Source organism: Nicotiana tomentosiformis, chromosome 8 (genome assembly GCF_000390325.3).
Source record: "Nicotiana tomentosiformis chromosome 8, ASM39032v3, whole genome shotgun sequence".
Classification (NCBI taxonomy): domain Eukaryota; kingdom Viridiplantae; phylum Streptophyta; class Magnoliopsida; order Solanales; family Solanaceae; genus Nicotiana; species Nicotiana tomentosiformis.
In genome coordinates, this window is record NC_090819.1 from 87,337,539 (window position 1) to 87,365,407 (window position 27,869).

The following is a 27,869-nucleotide window of genomic DNA, read 5'->3' on the forward strand; positions in this document are numbered from 1 at the left end:
AGTGAACAAACAATATTATATGCCACTTTAGTGCACAAAGGAATAAAAAATAATATATAAGAGAAGGGAAGCCATAGTCGAAAAAAGGGAAGGAACAAATATGGCCACCTGTTGAGACACACGAACAGCTTCTGTCAACACCTGAAAATATCAAGCAAATAGTTGTTATGCCAAAGTGCAACAGCAAAGATCCTAAGACCACTCCTACGCCCACCCTCACCTTCAGCACACCAATAAGGGGGGCATGGCCTACATCAAAATCAATGAAGTATGAAAAACAGAACATGGACAATGAAGGTAGGAAATGACGTTGAATATGCCTACCTCCAAAGCTTGCTTTGGGTGCCCAAAATGAAAATGCATCATTCCCAAGCATAATAAAGCAACTTCATATCTCCCAAAGCTACTGCAACCGGTTGAAGAAGAAGGTATAAAATCACATCCTTCCGTCCCTGCACTTTGGTAAAAATATTTCTCAGATATATTTACAAAGTGTTAGAGTCAAGTGAATATGTGTCTAGATTTATATCTGTCTGAATTCATCGTACTTGAGTAAGGATAATCTTATAATATTGTAGTGTATTATGTATTTTATTAAGGAATATTTACTTATCTTACTAGTATGGAGATCGATTATTTACCATATTGTACGTAGCATAAGACTCCTTTATTAGGAGCACTTCTTTGCAAACTGTTTTAGAAAATCGAGTTAATGAGAAGTTTTTCTTATTTTCACATAGTACCATAGCCTCTACAATCTTGGTAGAGATTCAAATAACTTAAGCTACTGGCGGGCTGCGCTGGACAATATGTGTTGCCCCCCGGCCATTGTTCTTCTTCTCTTCTTCCTTGTATCCAACACCACCCCTCTCTTCGACAACCGGCACTGTTACTCTCCGGATGACCGTCCAGGCAATGCTCTTCTCTATGACAACTATTGAGGTGATGCTCCTCTCTTTAGGATCATTCATGGCGATCATTCTGATGGCATGAACGATCACACCGATAGATGCTACTAACTTCTATGCTATCAGTGGCTCAGTGCCCTCCTATAAACCTTGAATTATTTGTCATTGTTCTGCAATTTAAGTTAAGGTTGATAATGTCTTGGAAATTTACAACACCATATCCTTTTTACATGATTGAGAATAAATTCCTATTTCTGTGGCGGGTGGATTCACTGCGTACTCTCAAACTCTTCAATTACATAGTAGTGCAAGAAGCACTTTCTTTCATTATGTACTTACCAATGACTTTTCGGAGGAAAGGACTCTAGCACCGCTTGTGATTGTGCACTATCCCAGCGAGATTTCAACGTCAAATTTCTATTATTCCAATATAAGCAAACTCAAGTTGGTCTCTCCACTTTGACTTTGAGTTTAAGGCGGTCCTTTAGAAACTTAGAATGTCAAGTCTAAATTCATACATGTCCTCATTGTGCTTGAACAAAGAAAATCTTATAGAATACCGTAGGATAATCTTTATTTTGATTACGGAATATTTACTTACCTTATTAGCATAGAGAAGTATGTAGCCTAAGACTCCGATATAAGGAACATCTCTTGTAAATTGTTAAAAACATTTAAGTTAATTTCACACTAGTAATAATGATCATGACACATTTAACCCACCCCCACGCCCCGCAATTCTCTCTCTATTCCTTTATTTTTTTGAAACCATGGTTTCCGGGCTAGCTTATGCGCACCTCGACTAATTTCATGGAATACCTGCCACCTCCCACCAACAACAGGTACCAGATAACTCTATCCACCAAGGCTTGGACAAATGGGAAAATATCACATCGGTTTTTTCTCCTTTGCTGGGATTTGAACCTGAGACCTCATGGTTCTCACCCACTTCACTGATCACTAGGCCAACCGTCCTTAAATTAGCATTGCTTCAATGAGCTATGGGACAATTCTTATTTTTCAATAGATTTAGGACACAACAACATCTACAAAAACCTTCTAGAATTTTATGCATTGCTTAATTATACCTCAAACTTTATGTTTGTCAACATAACTTCTAGTCATTGCTTTTACAAAAAACTTATTGATCCTAGGAATCGACCATTTAACTTGAAGATAGAACCAAATCCTCATTGCCCCAAGGCCTAATTAGTCCAGGTTCATAAGCACGATAAGATCATCATAGATGATAAGATTGTCAAGTAGAAATTAGCTTGCTGGTCATAGTCTAATCAAAGGGATGCCCATAGAATTGCAAGGGTAAGCCCCAAGCTCACATTATGGTTGCCTAGAATAAGTAAACAGAATATCATTCTTCAAACATCTAGTATTTCCTGGCAGATTGCTGGTGTCTTTGAGTAAACTTTTACCGGCTAACTACTGCTAGTATACTACACTGAGCATCATCCAAAGATTCTGCGAGTTGTTATTAATGCACACATGAAGGACATTTGAAATGTTGATACAACATAATAGACGACATAAGTATACCTGTAATCAAAATACCGGTGGATATTTTCTAGAGCAGTATGATAGTCCTGATGATAAAGGCTATTCAAGTAACGCAAGAAGTGAACCTTCATAAAATGCAGAAAAAGTTACTTTAGAGACAGATAATACAAATTCAACTCAAATCCCCAAAACACATCACTCCATAGTATCTTACGCGATGTAACTCTGGAGCTAATTTAAGAAGGTCCTTCAATACAGACTCAAAAGCATTGAGAGTGAAGGAGCTTCCCTGCCTGAAAGAGAAGATAAATTATTTACTTAAGAATCTAGACAAACATGATATGCTGACACAAGTATTCGATAAAACTTCAGTCACCTTTCAATTGTATCAGCTTGCTCCAAGAGATATCCTTGTATTTGCCAATTTGTACGTAAGAACGCTCCAGTCTGAGAATCAACACAATCCGATGCATCACAAGAAGAAGATGCGCATGTGCTAACTTCTCTTGGCTTAGTGATTCTTTTAATTTGTGGCCCGGGAGAAGAATAACGACCTGCAACCCATGGCTAACTAACATTAAGCACTAAAAAAGCATAAGTATCATTTATATTGGCTTATTCATTTCCAAGTATTTCAGTAAGCAAGAACCAAAGACAGTTCAAAGCTGAATAAGATACCCGGATTACGGAGCAGACATCAACACATCACATCTTAGGAAGGTAAATAAGACCACTACAGCAATCAGTAAAGGTCGGTATAGTCGCTACAGCTTCTGTTAATTTTACTTTCTGGAATTTCCTTAATATTTTCTACTGCATAAGAGGAAAATGCCCGTATATCCTTTATACTTCTATTGATAGTCTTCAAAATAAGTTATTCGTCTACAAAATCATCATGTCTTAGGCAGGTAAGCAAGTCTACTACAGCAATCAGTAAGGGTCTATAATAGCTGCTGCAGCTTTTGTTCGTGTTATTTTTCAGAATTTCCCTTAATGGGAAACTCCCGTAAATTTGTATGCCTACTGACCAAGCTTCTGAATAAGTTACTCATCTACACAGAAAAAGTACGAGATCCCATGAAGCTTTGTATCCAACTGGATCTGGATTTCATAGAATGTGAACTAAATTCAACATGAGAATACCATCTGAAATTAGAATCCTGGTTTTGTTCATCGTTCACACAGTAAATCTGAATAGTGCTTAAAGTTGCGTACTACCTATATGATGCACTAAAATCCTTGTTAATGTTGGAATAACTACAAGGAATGATTATCCTTGCTACAAATAGCTAGAAAATACTGTTGGAAGAAGCATAACTCTACTCTTTCTTTTGGAACACAAAGCCCTTTTTCATGAAGTGATAATAGCAGTATCCTCAACTGAATGATTGCACGTAAATTTTGCACCATAAAGGAATCAATCTTTCCCAATGCATACAGATATGATTTTACTTCTACAAATATACCAAAGAAAAATACCTTCAATTGATCTAACTAGAGCTTTAGGTGCATGATTGTGGAAGGAAAGCTTTTCATCAACCACATTTCTCGCTTCGATTTCTTTGTTGACTTTCTCAACAACAAAATTCTCCAAATCCATGTTCTCATAGTGCTTTGGTGCTTCAGTATAGCTATCAGAATCGTTAAAATGTGATAACTCATAAGGAGGATAAGCCGAGAGAGATTCCTTGCAATATGTTGCTACATTTGTCAAAAGATGACAGACAGCCTACACAGCAAACAATCCAGAGATATATGTTTATCAACCTTTTATTGAGTGGATTTACCCTATGCATGATCCAAGCAAAAATAAATCGCAATAGCAAGTCAAATTGGAAAAGTAAAATCAAAATTCAAATTGTTCATAAATAGCAATGACTGCACAAGAAGAATAACACTTAAGACGCATGCATTGAACTTTATGCTTCATTGTGCCATTGTCTTGACAGAGCCAAGTCCTTCTAACAAGATAATGAATAGTTCAATAGTACCTCAAAGGACAACAGATTAAACGCAAGTAAGCAACGACGAACAAAGACTCCAAGATTGCTGCTAGGATCCAAAATGATTTGATCGTCATCCATGGCATTTGAATCAGAACCCCCAAGTATGCCTATTCATAATAATAACATAAATGATAAAACTTCGTAAATAAAAAGCTAAGCAGGTTAAAAACTCAGATTAATAATAAGTCCCATTACCTCGCAAGTCATTAAAAAAGTTAAACAAATCGTCTGGTGAGGCTAAAGATGATAGCTTTCCAGCTAAATGGTCGCTCAACCAATGCTTCAGTACGCCTCCAATTTCATTCAGCTGTGAGATGAGTTCATCCAGCTTTGGCTCAAAAATATCCTCAGAAGACTGTTCCAAGAAAAAAGACAAATTTACTCTGTTCAAACAGCATTCTCTACACTGCGCTTGGAGATTTTGACCGCCAACCATTTTACCCACAAAATCATTGATATATAGTCCTAAATGACTAATAAAATACAAATCAGCATAATGCATACCAAACACCATGGTGAAAGTTTCAGGTACCCTTTTTTTTCTAGAAATGAAGAAAATTAAGTTCAAATCAGAAATGCTAACCCTATCAACATACATCTAGTTCTAATACAATAAAAAGCAGCAAAAAACGCTGACCTCTAGAGGCTGTTTGATTTGGTTCTTTTATCTGATTAAATCACTAACTCGATAAAATCAGTTTTCATTAATGAAAATCAGCGTTTAATTATCATATAAACAAAACCACTTTTTTCATATACATTTAAACTGCTTGCTGCTAAATAATTATTAAACATGATATATTATCTAAAGTAGTAAGAAATAACTAAATATTTATTATTTCAGAAGCTCCTTTTACCGGATATAACCAGCGTCAATTTTCACCGAAGCAGTTTCAAAGTCAAAAGTGCTTAGTGTTGTACAGAAAAAAAATCATTTTCATAAAAAAATTAACTACGATTGAAACTGAAAAATTTCTAATCGACTATCTGATAATCACTGGGAATTTGAAAGCTAGGGAGAGATAAAAGAAAAAATTACCTTAGTGAGAGATAATAAGAAGGAGGCAAGGAGATTGTGTTGAGAGACGGAAGAGAAAGGGAAAGGGACAGAGGTTTGGGAGGGAGGAGCATAGACTTGAATGAGAATGCAAATTGAGAGCTTGTGTGGTGTTATCGTGAATGCTCCCGGCGCCGCCTTCGATATCCCTGCCATTGCGGTTGCGGCGGACGTGGTGTGAGCGCGCCGATGGAGGGCTATTCTGATTCTAATTTTGAAATTTGAACTTTTGGTGGTTCTTCAAACAAACAAAAAAGAAGAAAGATGTACGCTCGTTATAATGTGTATTGTACATGATTGTACGTTCATTATCGCAATCTTAGCAAGAGGGAATTTTGTAGTTTCTCACTAATTTTTGATTCATAACATTCTCACATTATATAACTCTAACAATCGCATAAAACAAATAGCTGTTATTTGATAGTTTAGTAATCATCACGAGATGAACTCATTTTATCTTTGTATTAGTTGAATGATAGTATGCTTACTAATTGTGACTATAGTAGTCAGATCGAAAACTTTGAATATGGTTCTACTTCGATTATCGAATTTTTGTTCTAGTGTTAGACGCATGCGATGAAGATACATGATTTGAAGAATTTTACCATAAAATTCAGCGAAAATATGCACTTTAATAAGTATGTCAATTGATTATGACGTACATTTTACACAAGTCTAACACATCGCGAGGTAAAATATTTGGCTGATGAACCTTTTATTTTAAAATAATACTATAGTTACTCGTTTAAATTCCTTTAACTCATAGAGTCATACATTAAGGAGTTATATATGTAGACTATGTGTTTGCTAATAAGTTAATGTAAAACTAAATTTTAGGACGTCATTCCAATAAATCTTTCATAAATACATTTGAAAACTCTCTTACTATCAAAATAATCTCCATAGGTGGCGTTCGGTGGTTGAGGAGGTCATTCGAGTGCAATTTCACATCTTATCCAGCTTACAAATATGTGACATTTTAAATTTGAGAATAGAAGTAGAAGAGAAATGTAATACCCCTTAATTTGCTGGGGTTTTCTTCTATTTTATCCATTTTCATAACACCTTTTTCTTGTTTTTCACCCATTTCAATTACCCCCCACCCCCACCCACCCACACTAATGAGCTACAAGATCCACTATGGATTTGAGAAAATAAATAATATTAAACCCTTATTAATACACACTATAACTTGTTTTTCATTCATTTGATACTTAAAGTAAAAATCAGAGGAAGATTTGACATGCTTGCTTGAAATCTTAAGATTGTTTTATGAAAAGCTAATCTTCTTCCTTGACTAAAGGGTGAAAGTTTGAGTTTTGAAAATGATGTTGCCTTTGGTATGAAGCATTTTATTTTCAAAGTGAAACTTTATGGTGCGAATCCAGATTAGTCGAGCCAAAAAACAGATACCGTATATTGACAGAAAAAAATAAACATAACTCTATTGTGCTTCCGAAATATATTTTTAAAGTTTCTACCTTGGGGTAGTTTGAAATTTGAAGAGAAAATGAAACATTAAACCGTGTTATCAATAAATTGAGTCAAAAGACTATAAAAGTGTAATTCAATAAAATTCTCTTTGTTCTCTCTCCTCATAGTTCTTCTCCTATCAAGAATATTTTTCCCCACTCCTTACGCCTAATTCAATCCTGTCATGTCTAATCAATCATCAACCACTAACCCCCATCCCTCAATCCCCCTCCTGACTTTATTTTGATGTAAATAGATAGCAACACTCCAAGTCCAAGAATCCCTTTTTCCTGCATGAGCTAATAAACCGTGCACATATATCCACTAAAACTTCAATAACGCCTACTAACAAAGATTCACTAGACCTCAGTGATGAAATCCATGCAAACGCAGACACTGGCCCCTTTATTCCCCTCACATCTACCGAGAAAAGCTGATTATATTCTCCTTGGAAATACTCAACTATTATTAAAGTATTTGGTCGCAAAGTTGGACACCAACTGCTGCGGCAAAAGATCTTTTCACAATGGAAACCAACTGAAGAGCTTCCACTAATAGACCTGGGAGATGACTTTTTCCTCAATAAATTTCAACAGGAAGAAAATATGAAAAAAGCTCTTCATGACAGCACATGGTTCATCCTAAACCATTTCCTATATGTTCGCAGTTGAGAACCAAAGTTTATCGCCTCTAAGACACAACTTAACATACCCAGCAATATAGATTCGACTACCCGAACTACCCACAATATTTTATGATCTAGATATTCTTCAACGCGTGGGTAGCAAGATTGAAAAATTACTTAAAGTTGACACATGCACATCGACCACCTCTCGTGGCAAATACGCCAAAATTTGCATAGAAGTACCCCTAGAACAATCTCTACGAACCCATATCTACATCGGAACAAACAAACAAGTTATCCACTATGAGTAATTGCATTTATTCTACCTTTATTGTGGCAGACTTGGTCACAACACTCAAAGCTACACTCATCTCATTAGTACCATTAAACATACATCCTCATAATCAACAACTGACCCCACAAATCCATCCTCTACTCCTCAAATCACACATCACCCACAAGAACTCAATGAATGGAAGACAATAATCTTGCATAGGAGAAAACCTCAAAAATATTTGCACCAAATACATGCTCCTGGCAACCAAATAGTATGCCCTTCTACACAATGTTTAGCAATGAGAGAGGCATCCACGTCACCTACAGATAAGTTCACTAACCTAAATCCACCAAAGGTGTAAACCATTGGTTTTACAGGTAATGCAAAAGTGGCTTCTCATAAATTCTTTAATGACTCAATTTTATCGCATTTAATCGATAATGACTTGTCAGACAATAATGTAAATTCTCCTAATCCGGTCGCACATGCGTCAAGTTCCCCCCTAAGCGGGCCAGTCCACTAAAAAGATACATCAAAAATCCTAGAAAGTCCCTTAGACCAACCCAACAATGCAGACTCAGGTTTATACTTCACTGACAATGTTATGCCATGAAACGTGCCCCTCTCTCACACGTGGCACACTATGCCACTGAGCAACTACCCTCTTCTTCCACCATTGTTGAGTCATTCATAGAGACATAAATTTAGGCCTATTTTCACAAACCTATAACCCATCATTATACTACCGACCAGCCCACCTTAAAACACTTTAATACCACCGCCTCAATTTCATTGGGCCTTACTTCTTCTACATGTCCACCACCACAGCCCACATCCTCTCTTCCTCATAAGCAGACCCCAACTTTTTCTCCTCTACTTATACGGACACACAGATACAACTTCCCACTACCCCTATTACCTAGGACTCTCCTCCTATATCTCATGCTTCATCACTTTTGATCCATCGCTCTCCCACAGTCACACCTCTTCCCTACCAAAACACCCATCATCATCTGATGAATAATATTGTCCCAAATATGAACCCTTGCCAACGTATATTCACTGCCCAAATATCACATGAAATCACAGAGGTTATGATCCTGCTACACAAACCCTCTGACCTCGCTCAAATAGTAACAGATGGGATGAGGTTGGTGATGGACCTCTATGGCCAAAACCATTAGTCTACGACATTGGCCCACACCACCTCTTCTCCCCATCCAGAACCACTCACCAGACCCACCATATTAACCTTCACACTCTAGACGAACCAGGGGAGCCTAACCCCCAGGAAATCATGGCGATCATGCAACATTACCGGGAAACCAAAACATAGGTGATATATCTAAAAGAAAAGGAATACAATCATATGTCCTCAAAGAACAATACACAAAAAAAATTATTTCTCATATTCCCCCCGAATCCACTTTGTTTCTCAATCATCCTCCGCCCAACTACCAACCTAGAAATGGGGAAATATGCAGTGGTGTTCAACTCTACATTGTATGCAGAGGAACCTCCACACCCCATTCCCCCTAGCATGAACTTCATCATCTAGAATTGTAGATGCTCTCAATCCCCTGACTTCCGCCGTAACTTTCGATATCTCTTGGACTATCACCGCCCAACACTTGTAGTTCTGATAGAAACATACCTAATATATCACCTTATACTTAGGGACGATTTCCAATTCACAAATATTGCACAAGTGTCTGCTGAGGGCAACTCAGGAGGTGTAGTTGTGCTTTGGAATATTGGCCTACTCACCGTGGAGGAAGTAGCTATGACACGTCAGGAAATACACTATATGATTCAGGTATTACCCCTTTCATACTAAATGGATTATTTCAACTATATACGCTAGCAATACTTATAAGAATAGATGTATCATGTGAAATAATCTTAAATGTATCTTGGACAATTATAAGGGACCTTGGATAGTAGGGGTGATTTTAATAAAATTCTACGAACAAATGAGAAATTTGGTGGCAACGGGGTCAACTTAACGCTTGCAAATACCTTCCTCAATTGCATAAACTATTGTAACCTCTCTGACCTAAGCTTCTGTCATGACCCAAAATCACATATGTCGTGATGGCGCCTATCGCGATACTAGGCAAGCCGACAACTCACAAATAACATGCATCTTTAATTTAAAACATACAAAAATAGGATTAATGATCACGTCCAACTATGCCTACTAAGAGATCTAGCGGTCGTTGCAAATATAATCCGATTTACAAGTCTGGAGTCGAATCTCACAGGGAATTAACCTACTAATCACAACCACTAATTTCGCAAAAATTCAAGTAATCAACCTTCAGAAATATTGAATAATGAGTTGATTGTTACTAACTAAAAATAAAGTATTTAAAAAGCTATAATTTTAATACTAACAAAGCAAATGTTGTAGACAAGATTGGAAAGGTCTAGGATTACGATTTCTCCTCTCGTCGGAATCCTCCCTGCCACGTCTCATATAAATTCACCTAGATCTTCTCTACCGATCTTGAGTACTTTAGGTGTCGTAACTCTCTTCCGAGCAGATACAATAATTTACTAGATATATTCTTCCGAACTACGCTAGCTGGCACTAGTTTACCGCTCACTAAGATCACACCAAGGTTTCGTTATTCCTAATCCCACCTTTAAACCATCTGTATTGATCCCTCATATACGTTAGGAGTGATGTTATTCAACAACTACCTAAATATGTACTCTTTTCCAAGTAATACACACTAAATAGGTACAGTCAATTGAGGACCCTTCAATCAACCACTATAATCATATAGTTGAACAAGTAGAGAAAAATAAATGACAAATTCATATTAAACGCAATAGAAAAGTCATCCTTCAAGAGGTTCAATAAAACCCTAGATGAGAATTTAGCTACTCATAGGTATTTGCACAAATACAAGATTAGAATTCATAACAATGGAAAATTAGGAAGAAAGAGGAAAAAACGTGAAGTTGAATCCTTCTCCTTGCTCCAAGCGTGTTCTTGCCTATACAAAGTCTTCTCTTCCTTCAAAAAGTGGCTAACTCTCATATTTATATGGTTCAGGGTTGGGTTGGGCCGAAATTCCTTTTCCTAATTTGGATTGGAAAAGTTCTGCCCCGGTCCCGGTCTGGCGAAGTGACCCTCACTTTGCTGTCCGGGACTTCCCTGATTTCTTCTGCTTCGGTCTCGGTCTGGTGAAGTGAACCTCGCTTCATTGTTTGGGACTTTTCTCTTCAGCTCTTTTTAATCAATTTTTTCTTCCATTTGATCCTTTTCCATGCAAGTTTGTTCCCACACATAAGAAACACGTAATGAGTATATTTTCACTTCAAAAGTGATGTGAACTCCCGTAACTCACATGAAATAACACACAAACACACTCAAAATATGCACTTTTCATCCTTTATCACCACCCCACACTTAAACTTTTGCTCGTCCTCGAGCAACTTAAAAGTAAGCACATAAGTAAGAAACACCTTTCAAAGCATACTCAAGCATCATATCAATGACAATATTTTATATCAACACTTAGAACCCAGCATATGAACTCTTCATACCTTTCCTCAAGTTTTAAATTCATGCCAAGATCATTTTAAATATTCATGTGGTCCTTTCTCACATCCTTGCCTCAAAATTTGACTCTAATGTATTCCACACTATGACTCGCTCCTTGTGCCAACTCAAAAATCAAGGTCTCTACCAATCCTTTGCAAATTATGTGCCCTCACTAACAAACCACAGAGAGAAAGTAGTCCACACACTTAATATACGTTCAAGTATAGTTTAAGGACTCAAATATGGAAAGAATTCGCTCACTCTCACAAAGAAACTCTTATGCAACCCACGTTAGTACCATAGGCTTGCCCGTAGTGTAAGTCTCTACTAATTTAAGCTCATAAAGTCTAGGATCAAGTAGGACTTTATAGGTTGTAATGTAGGTTAAGGGACGAGTAGGATATATTTGAGAAAATACTGACTAGCCCTCCTAAGCACTTTAATACACTACAATTCACTTTTAAGTACCTTCTTGTCTTGACCAATTCGATGTCTTGCTATGAAACCATACACATTTAGGCCCTTCTTAATTAAGCACATCAACATATAGATACTTACTAACCCAGACAAAGATATGAGAGGTGTTATTCTTTTATTATCTTTTTCTTTTTTTTACTCTCTTCAATTTGGTATTTCTGGCTAGTAATTTTTTTTAATACACAAGTGCACCTTTTCGGCCCTTTTATGGTTCCACTCAAAATCTACCCACTCTTTTTCTTTACTCTTCTAGCTACTTAAGTGCTTTCGAAGGTAAATGTCCAACAATATTTGATTAAGAATAAAAGGGGTTCGGCTTGTAATGTGGTTGCCATATAAAAGGTCTACATTCTCAAAAGGGTTGACTACAGAATATTAGCACTGGTAGGGAAATAGGCTAAATGTTCAATCAAAGAAAGCCTCTATCACTTCCCAAACTTACAAGATTTAATCATTTCGCTTTGACTCACACACGGGGCAAGTTCTTAGGCTAGCAAGGATGGCACGGAGTACACTAAAGTCTCTCCTCACACAATGCACATGACTCACTTAGGACGGCTCGTACCTGACACTAGAGTTAAAGCAACTAGCATAGTCATCAAAGAATTTTAGCGCACGAATATTAATCACAAGAGTCAAAAATGAGCCTCGGTGTCAAAAGAAAGCCACACATATTGTCAAGGCATGTAATTATAGAGATTATGAAGAAAGTACTTAGTTCAAATGCTCCAGACCTAAGCCTCGATATAAAACGTATCAAAAGCACAAATTACTCAACCTTCTTCTAATTCCATTTTCAGTTCAACCAGAAAATAAAATAAAATGGAAACAAAAAAAATCTTTTTGTATTTTTCTTTAAACTTTAATCCCTCAAGAAAACTGTCTAGGTAATCCATCTTCGGGAAAAGTCCATAATTCTTTACAAAGTTTGAAAAAAAAATAAAAAAATCTACCTGATTCAAGAAAATGGCATCCTCGGGAAAGAACCATGGTTTGAAGAAAACCCGAGATTAAGCCACTACCAAAAAACTACTACAATTATACAATTACAATGGCTATAAGAGTGATCATGCAGTTCAAAATGTATCACTAGAAATTAAGCACGTGCCACAAAAATTAAAGCCTGACACCCCACCCCACACATAAGAATGTGCAGTGTCCTCAGTTGCACAATATCACATAAATACACATAAGCAAGATCAAAAGTAGAGTGGGTGTTAGAAACTCCCTCAAAATCATTCGGGTCGTGGTGAGGACCGGGTGTGGATATCGGTCCCCAGAAGTGCTGGATCCTCTAAGGAGACGCTAGACATATCAACTGTATCAATCATCTCACCCTCCGCCATTGGGGGAACCTCAGTCTCAGCAATCCCCACGCCCGATACAGTCACATGCCAGTTTTGGCTCTTCCGCAATAGTTCTATCAGTAGTACTCAACTCAGCGATGTGGGGGCCCTCTGCATCAGTCTGCACCCCAATAGAATGGGTTAGCAGGATACCTTTAAAGACAGTAATCAAGTGTGCAAAGTGAGACTGCATCCTCTGCTCCCTGGACTCTGCTACATCAGCCAGTGCGCGATCTCGAGCCTCTAACTCCAGTCTCAACTGGTGTATCTCACTCTCTATTGCTGTGAACCATATATCCTTACTGATCATCTGGAGCCGCTCTTCATTTGGGTCCGACACATCACAAATATCATGCAATGCTCCTTCAGTGCCAACTCTAATATCATCTCCAGGTCTGGCTAACTTATATTTGGACAAGAGTGCGGTCAAGGTGTGCACAAAGAAAAGGCTGAGTTGCTGGTTACCTCGTGTTCGGTGCATCCGACTCGGCATCACCTCCCCAAGATTCACGGGTATATTCACCATCAATGCGTATACCAAGAACACACACTCCCAATATATAATCGATTTATGCGTCGCTGGCATTAACCCATTACTCACCCAGTTCAACCAAGTCCTAGTCTCCTTAGTCATGTATCCCTTTCCCAAACTTCTGGTTTTGGTCCACGACGGCTCCATCATTGGATCACACATTAGCTGCAACATGCGGTGCTGGACTAGATTCTTAAATTGCTACAAATACTCATCATTAGATTGGAATGGAATACTGTAATGCTTATTGAATGCGTTGGGAGAGATGTTAACCTTATGACCGCGAACCCAGACGATATCATCACCCTTTTCTGGATCCCAATTAGCATATAATTCCTGTACAAGTGTCACATTTGCCTTACCCTTGGGTCCCTGAGCAAAACGTGTCCAACCGTTCCTTTCAATCTATTGCACAATCGGCAAGAAATCTTTCCTGATAGCCTTAAAATTCAACGGCCTCTCGAACAAAGCTGGGTTGATTTGCTTTCCTTTAAGTGTTTGCCAATGTAGCCATGCCTTCTTGCTAATAAAGTTCTTATTCCACATTGAGTCATCCACTGGTTCACGAGGTTCACCATCACCCTTGGGTAAAGCAACTTCTACATACTCCTCGTCATCGGACTGGTCCTCCTTAGACTCAGGTTCCGTATCGACTACAGCTTTGCCTCGCCCTTGCACATCAACCAACTCGCGCTTCTTAGCCTTGGGTAGCCTCGACGCTCCTTGACGAATTAGGAGTGGTACTTCTCTAGACCTAGACGACCGTATGTGCTGCACTTCCTGTGGTATTGCTTCAGAATTTTCCCGTGCATCCCTATCGTTCCTTGTCTTTGTTCGAAGCTCAGTAGCACGCTTAGCCTGTGCCCCAGTTTTATTGGAAGGCTTTTCTGAGGGTAGCTTACCCTTACCATGGTTACTTGTAGGTGTCTTGGAGGTGGTCATAGTACCTGGAAAGAGCCAAGAAACAACATTAGTTCACTATATGCCTATGTTGGCCGCGGATGACACTTGTCTTAGAAAGAGCACAATTTAGTTCATAGGACACCCAACGGCTACCCCACACTCAGAATTCACGAAACCTCACCAAAACTTTCTTCGGGCAATTCATCGAACACTTTATGTGCACAACTTTTGTTAAGCTTCATTTGTTCAATTTGTCAACCGTGTACCCTCCCAATTAGATTGAGGTGGTGGTAATTGTAGTTTTCCACTATTCCAAAAAAAATCATTAATCATCCTACTACCTAATCAACAACACAACTAGAGAGAGAGAAAGAAACAAAGAAAACAAAAACTAACTAACCTAATGAAAACACTACTGGAATCGTCCGAGAAATAAAAGAAGACAGAAAAAAAAAACGAAAAAAAACAATTGAGAGGAGGGTGGGGCTTACGTGGCGGGGGAATTGCTGGGGAAAACGGGGAAATAGAAAGGTGGGAGGGGTAGGGTGGGCGTTGGTGAAAGGTGTAAAAAGAAAGGGAATGGTTATTTATTTATTAAGACAGAACAAATACAAAATACTAATAATAATTAAAAAAAATACCCGGGGTCGCGCCAGGACCGAGCGACGTGCGACCTCAAGATGCTCCCTTTTACCTGGTTAGTGATGCCTGGTCCCGGTCTCGCGAAGCGATGCACACTTCGCTGCCCCTCTTCTCTTTTGGTCCTAGTCTCGCGAAGCGAGCTTCGCTTCGCTTCGCTGCCCCCCGCTCTCTCTCTCTCTCTATCTCTCTATCTCTCTCTTTTTGTGACTAAATGACAACTAGACAAAAATAAGAAAATTGGGTTGTCTCCCAACAATCACTTGATTTAATGTCGTGACATGACAAATTTTACGATATTACAATGGGTTGCCTCCCACGAAGCGCCTGATTTAACGTCGCGATACGACTCAGCTATCCTTTATCAATGATACTTCAAGTACATGGTTGAGATCACTTTATCTTCCTCAACCATGCTTTGATAATGTTTTAGCCTTTGCCCGTTAAGTTTGAACTTGTAGGAGCCATCTTCTGATGCAATGCTTTAATACGGAATGCTTTAAATCCCATGTTTAAAGATGAATGCTTTAATATGGAATATTAGGTTAGTAAACACAAAAAAAGCCTTTGAAAGGCTTGCCAATATGAACAGGTAACATAGGTTTCAATTTATAGGTTTGATGGAGCCAATGCAAAAGAGGAAAAAATTGGAAAGATATAGGAGGAAACTGGGAACCTTACAAGCTTTTGTTAATGTTTCAAATAAGATATGGGTATTTGTAGATGAGGATCATGAAGTTGAGGTGATTATTGATATGCAGCAGCAACTAACACTAGAGATGACAAACATAGATACCTACAGATCAGTTATGGTGACATTTGTATATGCAAAATGTGATGCAATTGAGAGAATCGAACTTTGGGACTCACTGTATGCGGTATCTAAGGATATGTCTACACCTTGGCTCACAGGGGGAGATTTCAATATTATTTGGGATCAGGAAGAAAAGTTTGGTGGATTGCCTGTGTCATTGAATGAATTCAATGATTTTAGACACTGTGTGAATACTTGCAATGTCACTGATCTTGGTTTCAAGGGGAGTATTTATACTTGGTGGAATGGGAGAGCTGAAGAAGACTGTATATTCAAAACATTAGACAGATGCTTCGCTAATATAGAGTTTCAACAATTTTGGCATGCTTTAGAGATTACACACCTATCTAAGATAGGATCTGATCACAGTCCTATGTTAATATCATGTAATCCTAAATCTACTTCGATCAAGAAGACTTTCTGATTCTTGCACTTCTGGATCAAACATCCAACCTTTAAAGATGTTAAAGAAAACCGGCATGCAGACTTTGAGGCTAATCTATTCATTTTGTTCAACCATAAGTTGAAGAAGTTAAAGAAGGCTCTATCAATCTGGATCAAAGCAACATATGGGGATATCTTCCAAAATATTGCAATCTTAGAGGAGGTGGTGTTAGTGCATGAAGCACAGTTTGAAAAAAATCCTACGAAACAGAATCGTGAGAGGCTGCAAAAAGTTCAGGCAGAACTGATCAAATATCTAGCACTAGAGGAGCAATTTTGGCAACAGAAATCTGGAATGAATTGGTTCCAAGATGGTGATTGTAATACCATATTATTTCATGCACAAGTGAATCGAAGAAAGAGAAGATTCCAACTTGGTAGAATTCAAAACAATGATGGATAATGGCTTGAAGGAAATGAGCAAATGGCTGGGGAGGCAGTCAAGTTCTTCAAGACTTAGTTCAAGGAGGAAAATATACCTACAGATTTTAGGATCATTGATCATGTTCCTCCTATGGTGACTCAGGAGCAGAACCAAGAACTAATGAAGCAAACTACGAGAGTGGAGGTTAAGCAGGCTGTATTTAGGCTAAATGGGGAAAGCGCAAGAGGACCTGATGGTTTTGCTGACATCTTCTTTCACTCATGTTGGGACATAATTGGAGATGATATATTAGACATGGTGAAGGCATTTTTCAATGGCCAAGAATTACCTAAATTTGTGACTCACACAAATTTGGTATTATTGCCAAAGAAGAAGGAAGTCAATACATTTTGAGACATGAGACCAATAAGCCTCAGCAACTTCATCAACAAAGTTTTTTCCAGAGTTATTCACGAAAGGTTAGTAGGCTATTTTCCTAATCTTATCTCAGATAAACAAGCTGGCTTTGTAAAAGGATAGAGTATTATGGAGAATGTATTGCTGACGCAGGAGATAATTACAGATATTGGATTGAGAATAAGGGCAGGGCCAAATGTAGTGATAAAACTCGATATGACAAAACCATATGATAGATTATCTTGGTTATTTTTGACTAAGGTATTGAGAAAAATGGGCTTTGGAGAGAGATTTATTGGCATTGTGTATGGGATCATATCGAGCAACTGGTACTCTGTACTACTGAATGGACAACCTTATAGTTTCTTCAAATCAACACGAGGGGTGAAGCAAGGAGATCCTCTATATCCTACTCTGTTCATATTAGCAGCTGAAGCATTATCGAAGGGATTAAATGCACTGCACATAAACTTGTATTTCTGTGGTTTTGGTTTACCAAAGTGGAGTCCAAAGATAAACCATTTAGCATATGCAGACGTTATCATTATTTTTTCATATTCAGATGCAACTTCATTACAATTAGTAATGGAAGTTCTGACTACATATGAAACAACATCGGGCTAATTGATCAACAAGACAAAGTCTGCCATATCTTGGTGAACAAAGTAGAAAGGATCACTGGTATATCCAAACAAGACTTCCCTTTTACCTATCTTGGATGTCCAATCTTCTATGCTAGGAGAAGGATTAACTACTACCAAGGTCTTATCATTAAAGTAATGGACAAACTACAAGCGTGGAAGAGCAAGCTATTATCCATTGGAGGCATGGCAGTTCTCATCTCACATGTCCTCCAAAGTATGCCAATTCATCTCCTCTCAGCTGTCAATCCTCCTTCATATGTGATAAATAGAATACACAAGATATTTGCCCAGTTCTTTTTGGTGTAATACAGTGGGAAATAAAAGTAGGCATTGGGCATCCTGGAATACTTTGTGCATGCCTTGTGAGGAAGGAAGTGCTGGTTTTCGATTATTGCATGATATGTCAAAAGCACTGTTTTGTAAGTTGTGGTGGAATTTCATAACCAAACCTAGCATATGGAGCTCATTTATGAGTCAGAAATATTGCAAGAAGCTTAATCTGATGATAGTTCCTTGGTGGGGTGGGTCACATGTTTGGAAGAAAATGTTTGAGTGTCGAGATCTTATAGAGCATCAAATCCTGTGGCATCCAAAAATGGGGTCATCATTGTTATGGTTTGAGAACTGGACAGGATTGGGTGCTCTTTATTTTGTTACACCCCCAGATTTTGATTGTGATGAATCAATTCATAACATTCATGATGTAGTACTGGATGGACAGTGGGATGAGCAGAAGATCAAAGAAAATTTGCTTGGGGATTTAGTAGATCATATATTGGAAAATATCAAACAACTTGTGCTTTATGATGTACTTGATAAACCTTCATGGATGATTGAAACAAGAGGGAAGTTTAGTGTGAAATCAGTTTGGGAACCTGAGGAACAGGAAAGAACCTCGCAATGCATATAGGATGATTTGGGTAAACGGATTACCTTTTAAAATATTATTTTTTATGTGGAAGGTATGGAGAAATAAACTGCCACTTGATGATTTTTTTTAGGAGACTAGGATATTTGATGGCATCTAGGTGCTGGTGCTGTGTTAATCCAAGGGAGGAAACTACACAGCATGTTTTCTTCACTTCATATGCTGCTGTGAGAGTGTGGTCGTACTTCCTAAGTAATGCTGGTATATCAATAGAAGGGATCATATTGCATCAGGCTGTGATCAAATGCTGGAATGCCAGAGTAATACCTCGACTGCAACCTATAATGCAAGCATTACCATCTATAATTATTTGGGAACTTTGAAAAAGAAGAAACAACTACAAGTATGGGGATACAGTCACTGTAAATAGAGTGATTTACCAGATTTCATCCACTCTTCAATCACTTATTAAATACAAAAAACCTGTTATTCAGCAAGTCCCTCATAAATGGCCAAACCAGATTGAGTTGCTGGAGAAATACACTCCAAATTTGCAGATTACTAATGTTATATGGGAATACCCAAGCCCAGGTTGGGTGAAGGTTAACACGGATGGGGCTTCTAGGGGCAATCCTAGGAGAAGTGCTATTCGTTTTGTGTTGAGAAATGAGGAGGGAGATGTGATATATGCATATGGCAAGGAAGTGCAGGAGGGGACAAATACAGAAGCAGAGGCAAGGGAAATATTGGAGGCTATGAGGTATTGTGTAGAACATGATTACATTCTTATTGAGTTGCACACAGATTCAATGTTGATCAAAAATGCCGTGAACGGAGAGTGGTCTGTCCCTTGGTGTGTGGATGAATATGTGGAGGAAATTAAGGAACTCATGACACGATGCAATGTAACTGTGGCCCATACACTAAGTGAGGTAAATAACTTGGCTGACCATCTAGCTAACTATTCATTAGATGTTGGAGATATTGAGGCACACTGTTTTTGGGAGCTAGATATTCAGGGGAGGAGGATAGTAAATAATGACAAACTACAATGCCCGTATCTAAGAATAAGAGTTGTAAGAAATTAGGAGGAGAGGAGGTAAGAAGGTGGAGTAGCAGGCTGGAGGCAACTGGAATAAAATCCTGTGAATATCATACTCAAATCTTAGAGAAGGAGAGTATGATGGAATGTTGTTTTTCTATTGAAATAGGGGTGATGAAGCTGGGAATCAAAATGAGAATAGGAGGTCATATGGAATGCTGTGATCGAATCCTTTGGGAGTAGGTCATAGTGCACTGTTTTTTACTAACATGGTGTTCTTTTTTGTAGGAAACTTTACTGTCACCATGCCTCACCAAGTGAAAAACTTCAATGGGTGATATTAGCACTATGTGCTCATTCCTAGGAAGGGAGGTCACTGGTGAGCATAAGCATGGAAGCACGGTCACTGCCTCACAATGTAAGCAGCAACAGTTAGATGATAGACATGAATAAAATGCAGCTTAATTTTCACAAAAGAAGAAACTCACAGGAGGAACACTTACTGCCTTGGTGCTCATTTATCAGATATGATGTGGGATTTTGGTGCTCAAAAATGGGATCGATGAGTGCAATGTGGGAAATCTCAGTGCACTTCATAAACTCTATATCACAGGAATGCTACCCAACAAATATTTCTTTCCTGGAGCTCATACGACGTCTTCACCAAACAAGACAAGGTCATCTATGTGCCAAACTGCTGGACCATAAAAGAACATGAAGATGCGTGGGACTGTGTTATGTTTTATTATACTATAGGTGTTCTACTAGATCCTAAACATCATGAGGAGGGACTAAGGACAGAGGATTAGAGTGGCAGAAGCAAAGATAGACAATAGATGAAGCTTAAAAATAAAAGGCATGGCAAAACAGTACACTATGCAATAAAAAAACGACTTGTTATGTAGATGATCATAGGAGTTACACACGTAAGGAAGATGAAGATACAGGCTGGGACATGAAGTTTGGAGCTTCACAACTGGATTCATTACGTGCATATTTGATACAACAAATGGAAATTGGCCAACTTTACAACAAAAGAAGACTACATATGGGCCTCAATTGTGAAGACTTAACTTGGCTAGTTTTTACTCGCTTTATTAGTTTGTATATTGTGATATCAGTGTTAGGTACACCGCTCAACATTGATAATAGGAACTATGTACTCGTCAAAATTTATTTCTTTCATTTTGTAAGACCTCCTGACACATTATTTTATTTTTGAGTTTTATATATATAAAAACTAGCCCTAGGCACCTCGCCTAGTGGATTTGCTAAAAAAAAAAAAAAGGATCGCACGATGCGCGACCTAGAGACGCGCCCCTTTACCTGGTTCAGTGATACCCAGTCCCGGTCTCACAAAACGATGCACATTTCGCTGCCCCTCTTCTCTTTTCCTTTCTCGTTTGGTCCTAGTCTCGCGAAGTGAGCTTCGCTTCGCGAAGCTAGCTTTGCTTCGCTGCCTCCCCACGTTTTTTTTTTTTTGTGACTAAATGACAACTAGACGAAAACAAGAAAATTGGGTTGCCTCCCAACAATCGCTTGATTTAACGTCGTGGCACGACATATTTTACAATATTATAATGAGTTGCCTCCCACGAAGCGCCTGATTTAACGTTGCAGCATGACTCGGTTATCCCTTATCAAGTATCCTTAAAGTACATGGTTGAGATCACTTTATCTTCCTTAACCATGCCTTGATAATGTTTTAGCCTTTTCCCGTTAACTTTGAACTTTTGGGAGCCATCTTTTGATGTAATTTCTACTGCTCCGACGGGATGCATCTCTACCACACGCAATGGTCTTGACCATCTTGACTTTAACTTGCCCAGAAACAACTTAAATCTTGAATTGTATAGCAATACCACATCTCCAGGTTTAAAATTTCGCTCAAGAATATTTTTGTCATACATCATCTTCATTCTCTCCTTATATATCCTTGTAATCTTAAAAGTATGATAGCGGAACTCATCAAGCTCGTGCAACTCTATGATTCTACGTGTACCCGCTATTTCCATGTCAAGATTCAACTGCCTTAATTCCCATAAAGCTCTATGGTCCAACTCCACGGGTAAGTGACATGCTTTCCCAAACACCAGTTTATATGGAGACATGCCAATTGGGGTTTTAAAAGCCGTACGATAGGCCCAGAGTGCATCATCTAGCTTTCTTGCCCAATCTGTTCTTGTAGCATTCACGGTCTTTGTCAAAACACTCTTTATCTCTCTGTTCGACAACTCCACTTGCCCACTTGTTTGTGGGTGATATGGGGTGGCAACCTTGTGGAGAACACCGTATTTTTCTAATAACTTTGCGAAAGCTAGGTTGCAGAAGTGAGTGCCTCCATTGCTGATTATTGCCCTTGGAATGCCAAATCGGGTGAATATATTCTTTCTCAAAAAACCAATGACTCCCTTTGCATCATTTTTAGGGAGTGCCACAGCTTCCACCCATTTTGACACATAGTCTAAATCTACAAGTATGTACTTATTTTCATATGAGCTGATGAAAGGCCCCATGAAATCGATTTCCCATACATCAAACACTTCCACTTCCTGAATTGGGTTCATGGGCATCTCATGTCGGTGAGAAATATTCCAGGTCCGTTAGCATTCATCATAACCCTTCACCCAGAGGTGTGCATCTTTGAACAATGACGTCCAGTAGAAGCCCGACTCTAGCACTTTTGCGGCTGTCCTTACTCCTCCGAAATGGCCACCATATGGGGGTGCATGACAAGCCTGCAAAACAAAAGATTGGTCTGTCTCGAGGATACATCTCTGGATCATGTTATCAACACAAATCCTGAATAGATAAGGCTCATCCCAATAATATATGCGACAGTCATGAAAGAACTTTTTCTTTTGGACAAAGGAAAGGTCATAGGGGATAATATTGCTTGCCAGGTAGTTTGCAATGTCTGCATACCATTTTGTTACCTCAAGGCTCGTGGCCAACAATTGTTCATCCGGGAAAGTCTCCACAATCTCTTCCACCTCAACCTTCTTCTCTGCTCCTTCCAGCCTAAACAAGTGATCAACCACTTGGTTCTCCGTTCCCTTTCGGTCATAGATTTCCAAGTCAAATTCCTGCAGCAATAGCACCCATCGAATCAGGTGCGGCTTTGACTCCTTCTTCTTAATTAGGTACCTGAGAGCAGCATGGTCAATATAAACAATTACCTTTGAGCCTACCAGGTATGACCTAAATTTGTCAAATGCTAACACCACTGCTAGCATCTCCTTCTCGGTCACTGTGTAATTTAGTTGGGCACCACTCAAGGTTCTACTTGCGTAGTAGATTGGATGCATAACTTTATCCTTTCGCTGCCCAAGAACAGCTCCCACAGCATAGTCGCTTACATCACACATCAGCTCAAAAAGTTGCTCCCAGTGAGGTGCCACTATAATTGGTGCAGTCGCCAACCTCTTCTTCAACTCCTCAAAGGCTACCCGAAGTCATCTGAAAACACAAAGGGGTGGTCTTTTTCAAGCAATTTACATAAAAGGGTTAGCAATCTTTATCTCCACACAAAGGGGTGGTCTTTAAACCGCCTGTAAAAGCCGGCGTGACCAAGGAAACTTCTTATGGCTTTTACGGAAGTGGGTGGAGGTAGCTTTTCAATTACATCAACCTTAGATCGGTACAACTCAATGCCCTTACTTGACACTAGGTGTCCCAAGACTATACCTTCCTGTACCATGAAATGGCACTTTTCCCATTTCAGTACCAGATTAGTCTCCCTACACCTCTTCAATACTCATTTCAAGTTCATTAGGCGCTCATCAAATGAGTTTCCCACCACTGAGAAGTCATCCATGAAAACCTCCATTATTTCCTCTACCACATCTGTGAGGATGGCCATCATGTACCTTTGGAATGTGGCAGGTGCATTGCATAGGCCGAACGACATTCTTCGAAAGGCATAGATGCCATACGGACAGGTAAACGACATTTTCTCTCTATCCTACGGGGCAATAGAGATCTGGTTATACCCCGAGTATCCATTCAGGAAGTAAAAGTGGGACCTCCCCGCCAATCTATCTAACATCTGATCAATGAAAGGTAGTGGGAAATGGTCTTTTCGGGTGGCCTTGTTCAACCTTCTGTAATCCATACAGATTCGCCATCCTGTGACTGTTCTTGTTGAGATCAACTCGTTTTTCTCATTTTGCACTACAGTCATTCCACCCTTCTTTGGCACACATTGAACTGGGCTGACCCAGTTACTGTCAGAGATGGGGAAAATGATTCCCGCATCTAACCACTTGATCACTTCTTTCTTCGCCACTTCTTTCATGTTGGGGTTCATCCTTCTTTGATGTTCTCTGGAATGTTTGTGCCCATCTTCCAGTAGAATCTTATGCATACAAAATGTTGGGCTGATACCCTTTCTGTCTGCAATGGTCCACCCAATTGCAGTCTTACACTCCTTCAGAACCTGTAAAAGTTGTTCTACCTGCACATCTAACAAACCAGATGAGATAATAATAGGTAATGTCGAACTAGGTCCTAAGAAAGCATACTTGAGGTGAGACGGTAACGGTTTTAGCTCCAACTGTGGTGGCTCTACAATTGATGGCTTAGTTGGAGGAGTCTTTCTTTCTTATAAGTGTAAAGGCTCGAATTCGAGATCTCTTTTCCAGTATCCTTGGCCTTCAAGAGCCAACACCCACTCTGCCAAGTCCTCACCATCTACCTCTTCTAAGTTCATCAGGCAGGCTGCTAGAGGGTCTTTTGCATTCAGAGCCTCATCTTCATCCTTCAAAATCATATCCACAACTTCTATTAGAGAGCACTTAGCAAATTCACTTGGTCGCCGCATAGACTTTTGCACATTGAACGTTATCTCTTCATTGTTCAGTCTTATCTTTATCTCTCGAGTTTCACAATCAATTAGAGCTCTCCCAGTGTCCAAGAATAGCCTTCCCAAAATTATAGGAATCTCCTCGTCAACCTGGTAGTCAAGAATGACAAAATCTGCCGGAAACACAAACTTTCAAACCTGCACCAGTATATAATCAAGTATACTTGATGGTCTCTTCACCGTTCGGTCGGCTAGCTGTAGTAACATGGATATGGGTATTGTTCTTCCAATTCCTAATCTTTTATATATAGCCAAGGGCATCAAGTTTATGCTCGCCCCAAATCACACAATGCTTTAGCAAAAGCATAGCTGCCTATTGTGCACGGGATTATGAAACTCCATGGGTTGGACAACTTCTCAGCTATGGGTCTCGTCATGACAGTACTGCATGTCCGAGTTAGTGTAACAATGGCCAAGTCTTGAGAGTCGAACTTGCAAGACATCAAGTCCATTATTTTTGCATACCCAAGCATCTCCCTCAAGGCGTCAATCAGTGGAATGTTCACTTGGATTTGCTTCAACATCTCCATGAATTTTTTATACTGTTCATCCTTCTGATATTTGGCCAACCTCTGCGGGAAGGGTGCTGGCGGTCGCTTCTTTCCTGTGACTTGAGTTAGATCATGCTCAGACACTTTTCTATTGCCTTTTCTTGCACTCCCCAACCTCCTTTTCAACCTCTGTTTCCTTGTTTATTTCCTCCTGGGCTTGCTGGATTCTTACTTTGGTTAGCTCAGTTGACTCATCTACCTCAAATGGTACTGGCACAAGTATCTCAGTTGGTCGGCTTTCACGAGCAATTTCTTGCTCTGGATCAAGATCTCTACCATTTCTCAGGCTCACAGCCATCAGCTGCTTCAGACCCTACACTTTTGGATTAATATGTGTGTCCGTAGGTAATGTCCCTTGAGGACGACTGTTAAGGGCCATGGATATTTGCCCTAGTTTAATTTCAATTCTCTTGATAGCCGAGTCGTGTGATACTACCTTTTCGTGCATCTGGTATACCTTTTCTTGCATCTGGTTGACTTTTTCTTCCATTTTTCCGCTGGACCCAATGAGTTGTTGCAACATTCCTTTTATTTCAAACAACCCATCATCTTGTCACACTATATGTTGCTGTTGAGGTTGTTGATAAGCTAGTTGTTGATTCTGCTGATTGTACTCTTGTTGCCTTTGATAAGGCACAACCTGACCCTGTGGTCGTGCAACTCCAGGATTATTATTATTGTTGTACTGCTGCTGTGGTGGCCTATATTGTTGATTCTGCTATCCCTAAGTCTGACCGCCTTGTCTCTGGCCTCCATAGTTGCCCACATAGTTCATATTCTCTTGATAGTTCTGATTGTCACTTTCACCACTCCATGAGCACACATATGGTTGATTAATACATGGTGTGCATAATCCTCCATTTGTCATGTCAACTATGTACACCTGCTTCTGGCCTGACTCATCAATCTTTTTGGTTAAGATACTCAATTGCGTCATCATCGTAGCCATATTCTCAGCCATTGAGTTGTTTGGGTCTAAAGCTACTAAGTGGACTACATGAGTGATAGTAGAATCTCTTGTCATCCATCCTGTGTTTTGAGCTATTTTATCAAGTAAGGCCTTGCATTCCCTGAATGATTTGCTAAAAAATGCTCCACCTGCTGAAGCATTAACAATGGCCTTCAAGTTGTCTGCCAATCCCATGTAGAACCTTTGCCCCAATATCGGATCTAGAATGCCATGATGTGGACACTTAACCAGCATACCTTTGAACCTCTCCCACGTTTCTTGCAATGTTTCAGCTGGTTTCTGCCTGAAGCTGAATATCTCATCAACTTTCTTGGCAGTCTTATTGGATGGGTAGAACTTGTTCAAAAATTGCTTGACTAATTCCTACCAAGTGGTTATGGAGTTTATGGGGAAGGAATTGAGCCAAGTCTGTGCCTCTCCCGTCATTGAGAATGGAAACAACAACAGCCTTATCTCTTCCAGTGTCATATTTGGTTGCCTTTGTGTGACACAAATTGACAAGAAATTTTTCAGATGCTGCTGAGGATCTTCAATGTAAGACCCGGAGAACAGTCCCTTGTTCTGTAGTAGATGTAGCATATTGTTTGTGATTTGAAATGACTCCGCTTGTATCTAAGGGACTGCAATAGCGGTTGCTAGATTTTTAGCAATGTGTTGTGCCCAATCATACAAAGTTGCTTCTGTCACAAGAGGTGCCACACCCTAATTGTTCGGGTCATTCACATTGTTTTGGTTGTTTATTACATCAACCATGTCTAGTTCGATTCGTTCCATTGAGTGTTGTTGACATTTATCTTTCTTGTTTGCTCAATTTAGTGCCTTGAAAGCTTTCTCAGGGTCTGGTAATGCCTCGTATAATTCACCAGTTCTTGAGGAGTTTCTAGGCAAGCACCTGTAAAACACAAGACTACAAACGTTAGACATTCAATATAATGAATTTCAAGTCGAGAAACAGATATAATTACGAATTCTAGCTATTCTTCTAGCCGTAATTAATAACATCGTTAATTTCCTGGCAACGACGCCAAAATTTGATCACGACCAAATATGCCTCCTAAGAGGTCTAGCGGTCGTTGCAAATATAATCTGGTTTACAAGTCCAGAGTCGAATCCCACAGGGAATTAACCTACTAATCACAACCACAAATTTCACAAGAATTCAAGTAATCAACCTTAAGAAATTTTGAATAATGAGTTGATTGTTATTAACTAAAAATAAAGTATTTTAAAAAGGTATAATTTTAATACTAACAAAGCAAATGTTGTAGACAAGATTGGAAAGGTCTAGGGTTACGATTTCCCCTCTCATCGGAATCCTCCTCGCCACGTCTCATATAAATTCGCCTAGATATTCTCTACCGATCGTGAGTACTTTAGGTGTCGTAACTCTCTTCCGAGCAGATACAATAATTTACTAGACGTATTCTTCCGAACTACGCTAGCTGACACTAGCTTACCGCTCACTAAGATCACACCAATGTTTCGTTATTCCTAATCCCGCCTTTAAACTCTCCGTATTGATCCCTCATATATGTTAGGAGTGATATTATTTAACAACTACCTAAATATGTACCTTTTCC

The 27,869-nt window shown here is 39.2% G+C and overlaps 4 protein-coding genes and 1 non-coding gene across 6 annotated transcripts in view; 3 read left to right on the forward strand and 2 right to left on the reverse strand.

Annotated features, from left to right (window-relative positions):
- The window catches only part of LOC104086393 (anaphase-promoting complex subunit 5), a 34,026-nt gene extending 28,184 nt beyond the window's left edge, over positions 1 to 5,842 (reverse strand). For both annotated transcript variants that reach the window (XR_011410443.1, XM_009590639.4), the window contains exons 1-9: positions 5,466 to 5,842; positions 4,622 to 4,781; positions 4,412 to 4,533; positions 3,900 to 4,149; positions 2,797 to 2,974; positions 2,635 to 2,713; positions 2,460 to 2,545; positions 325 to 457; positions 109 to 141 (exon numbers count right to left, since the gene is read on the reverse strand). Coding sequence is in view for 1 of the 2 variants with exons in the window: in XM_009590639.4 (XP_009588934.1) it covers positions 109 to 141; positions 325 to 457; positions 2,460 to 2,545; positions 2,635 to 2,713; positions 2,797 to 2,974; positions 3,900 to 4,149; positions 4,412 to 4,533; positions 4,622 to 4,781; positions 5,466 to 5,639 (1,215 nt within the window). In the remaining variant the exon portion in view is untranslated. The remainder of the gene's footprint in view (positions 1 to 108; positions 142 to 324; positions 458 to 2,459; positions 2,546 to 2,634; positions 2,714 to 2,796; positions 2,975 to 3,899; positions 4,150 to 4,411; positions 4,534 to 4,621; positions 4,782 to 5,465) is intronic.
- A 10,089-nt stretch (positions 5,843 to 15,931) lies between these two features.
- On the forward strand, positions 15,932 to 17,974 carry LOC108943378 (uncharacterized). The gene is made up of 4 exons (XM_070183793.1): positions 15,932 to 16,391; positions 16,587 to 16,889; positions 17,055 to 17,308; positions 17,504 to 17,974. Exons 1-4 carry the CDS (start codon positions 15,932 to 15,934, stop codon positions 17,972 to 17,974), a joined length of 1,488 nt encoding a protein of 495 aa, XP_070039894.1.
- A 155-nt stretch (positions 17,975 to 18,129) lies between these two features.
- On the forward strand, positions 18,130 to 18,904 carry LOC104086423 (uncharacterized). Its single transcript, XM_009590671.1, has 2 exons — positions 18,130 to 18,208; positions 18,306 to 18,904. The coding sequence occupies exons 1-2, from the start codon at positions 18,130 to 18,132 to the stop codon at positions 18,902 to 18,904; spliced, it is 678 nt and encodes a 225-aa protein (XP_009588966.1).
- A 2,640-nt stretch (positions 18,905 to 21,544) lies between these two features.
- Positions 21,545 to 22,477, reverse strand: LOC138897782 (uncharacterized). The gene has a single exon (XM_070183794.1). It carries the CDS (start codon positions 22,475 to 22,477, stop codon positions 21,545 to 21,547), a length of 933 nt encoding a protein of 310 aa, XP_070039895.1.
- Positions 22,478 to 26,494: 4,017 nt separating this feature from the next.
- LOC117274249 (small nucleolar RNA R71) lies at positions 26,495 to 26,601 on the forward strand. Its single transcript, XR_004504351.1, has one exon. It is a non-coding gene; the product is annotated as a small nucleolar RNA R71 (small nucleolar RNA).
- The last annotated feature ends 1,268 nt before the right edge of the window (positions 26,602 to 27,869 follow it).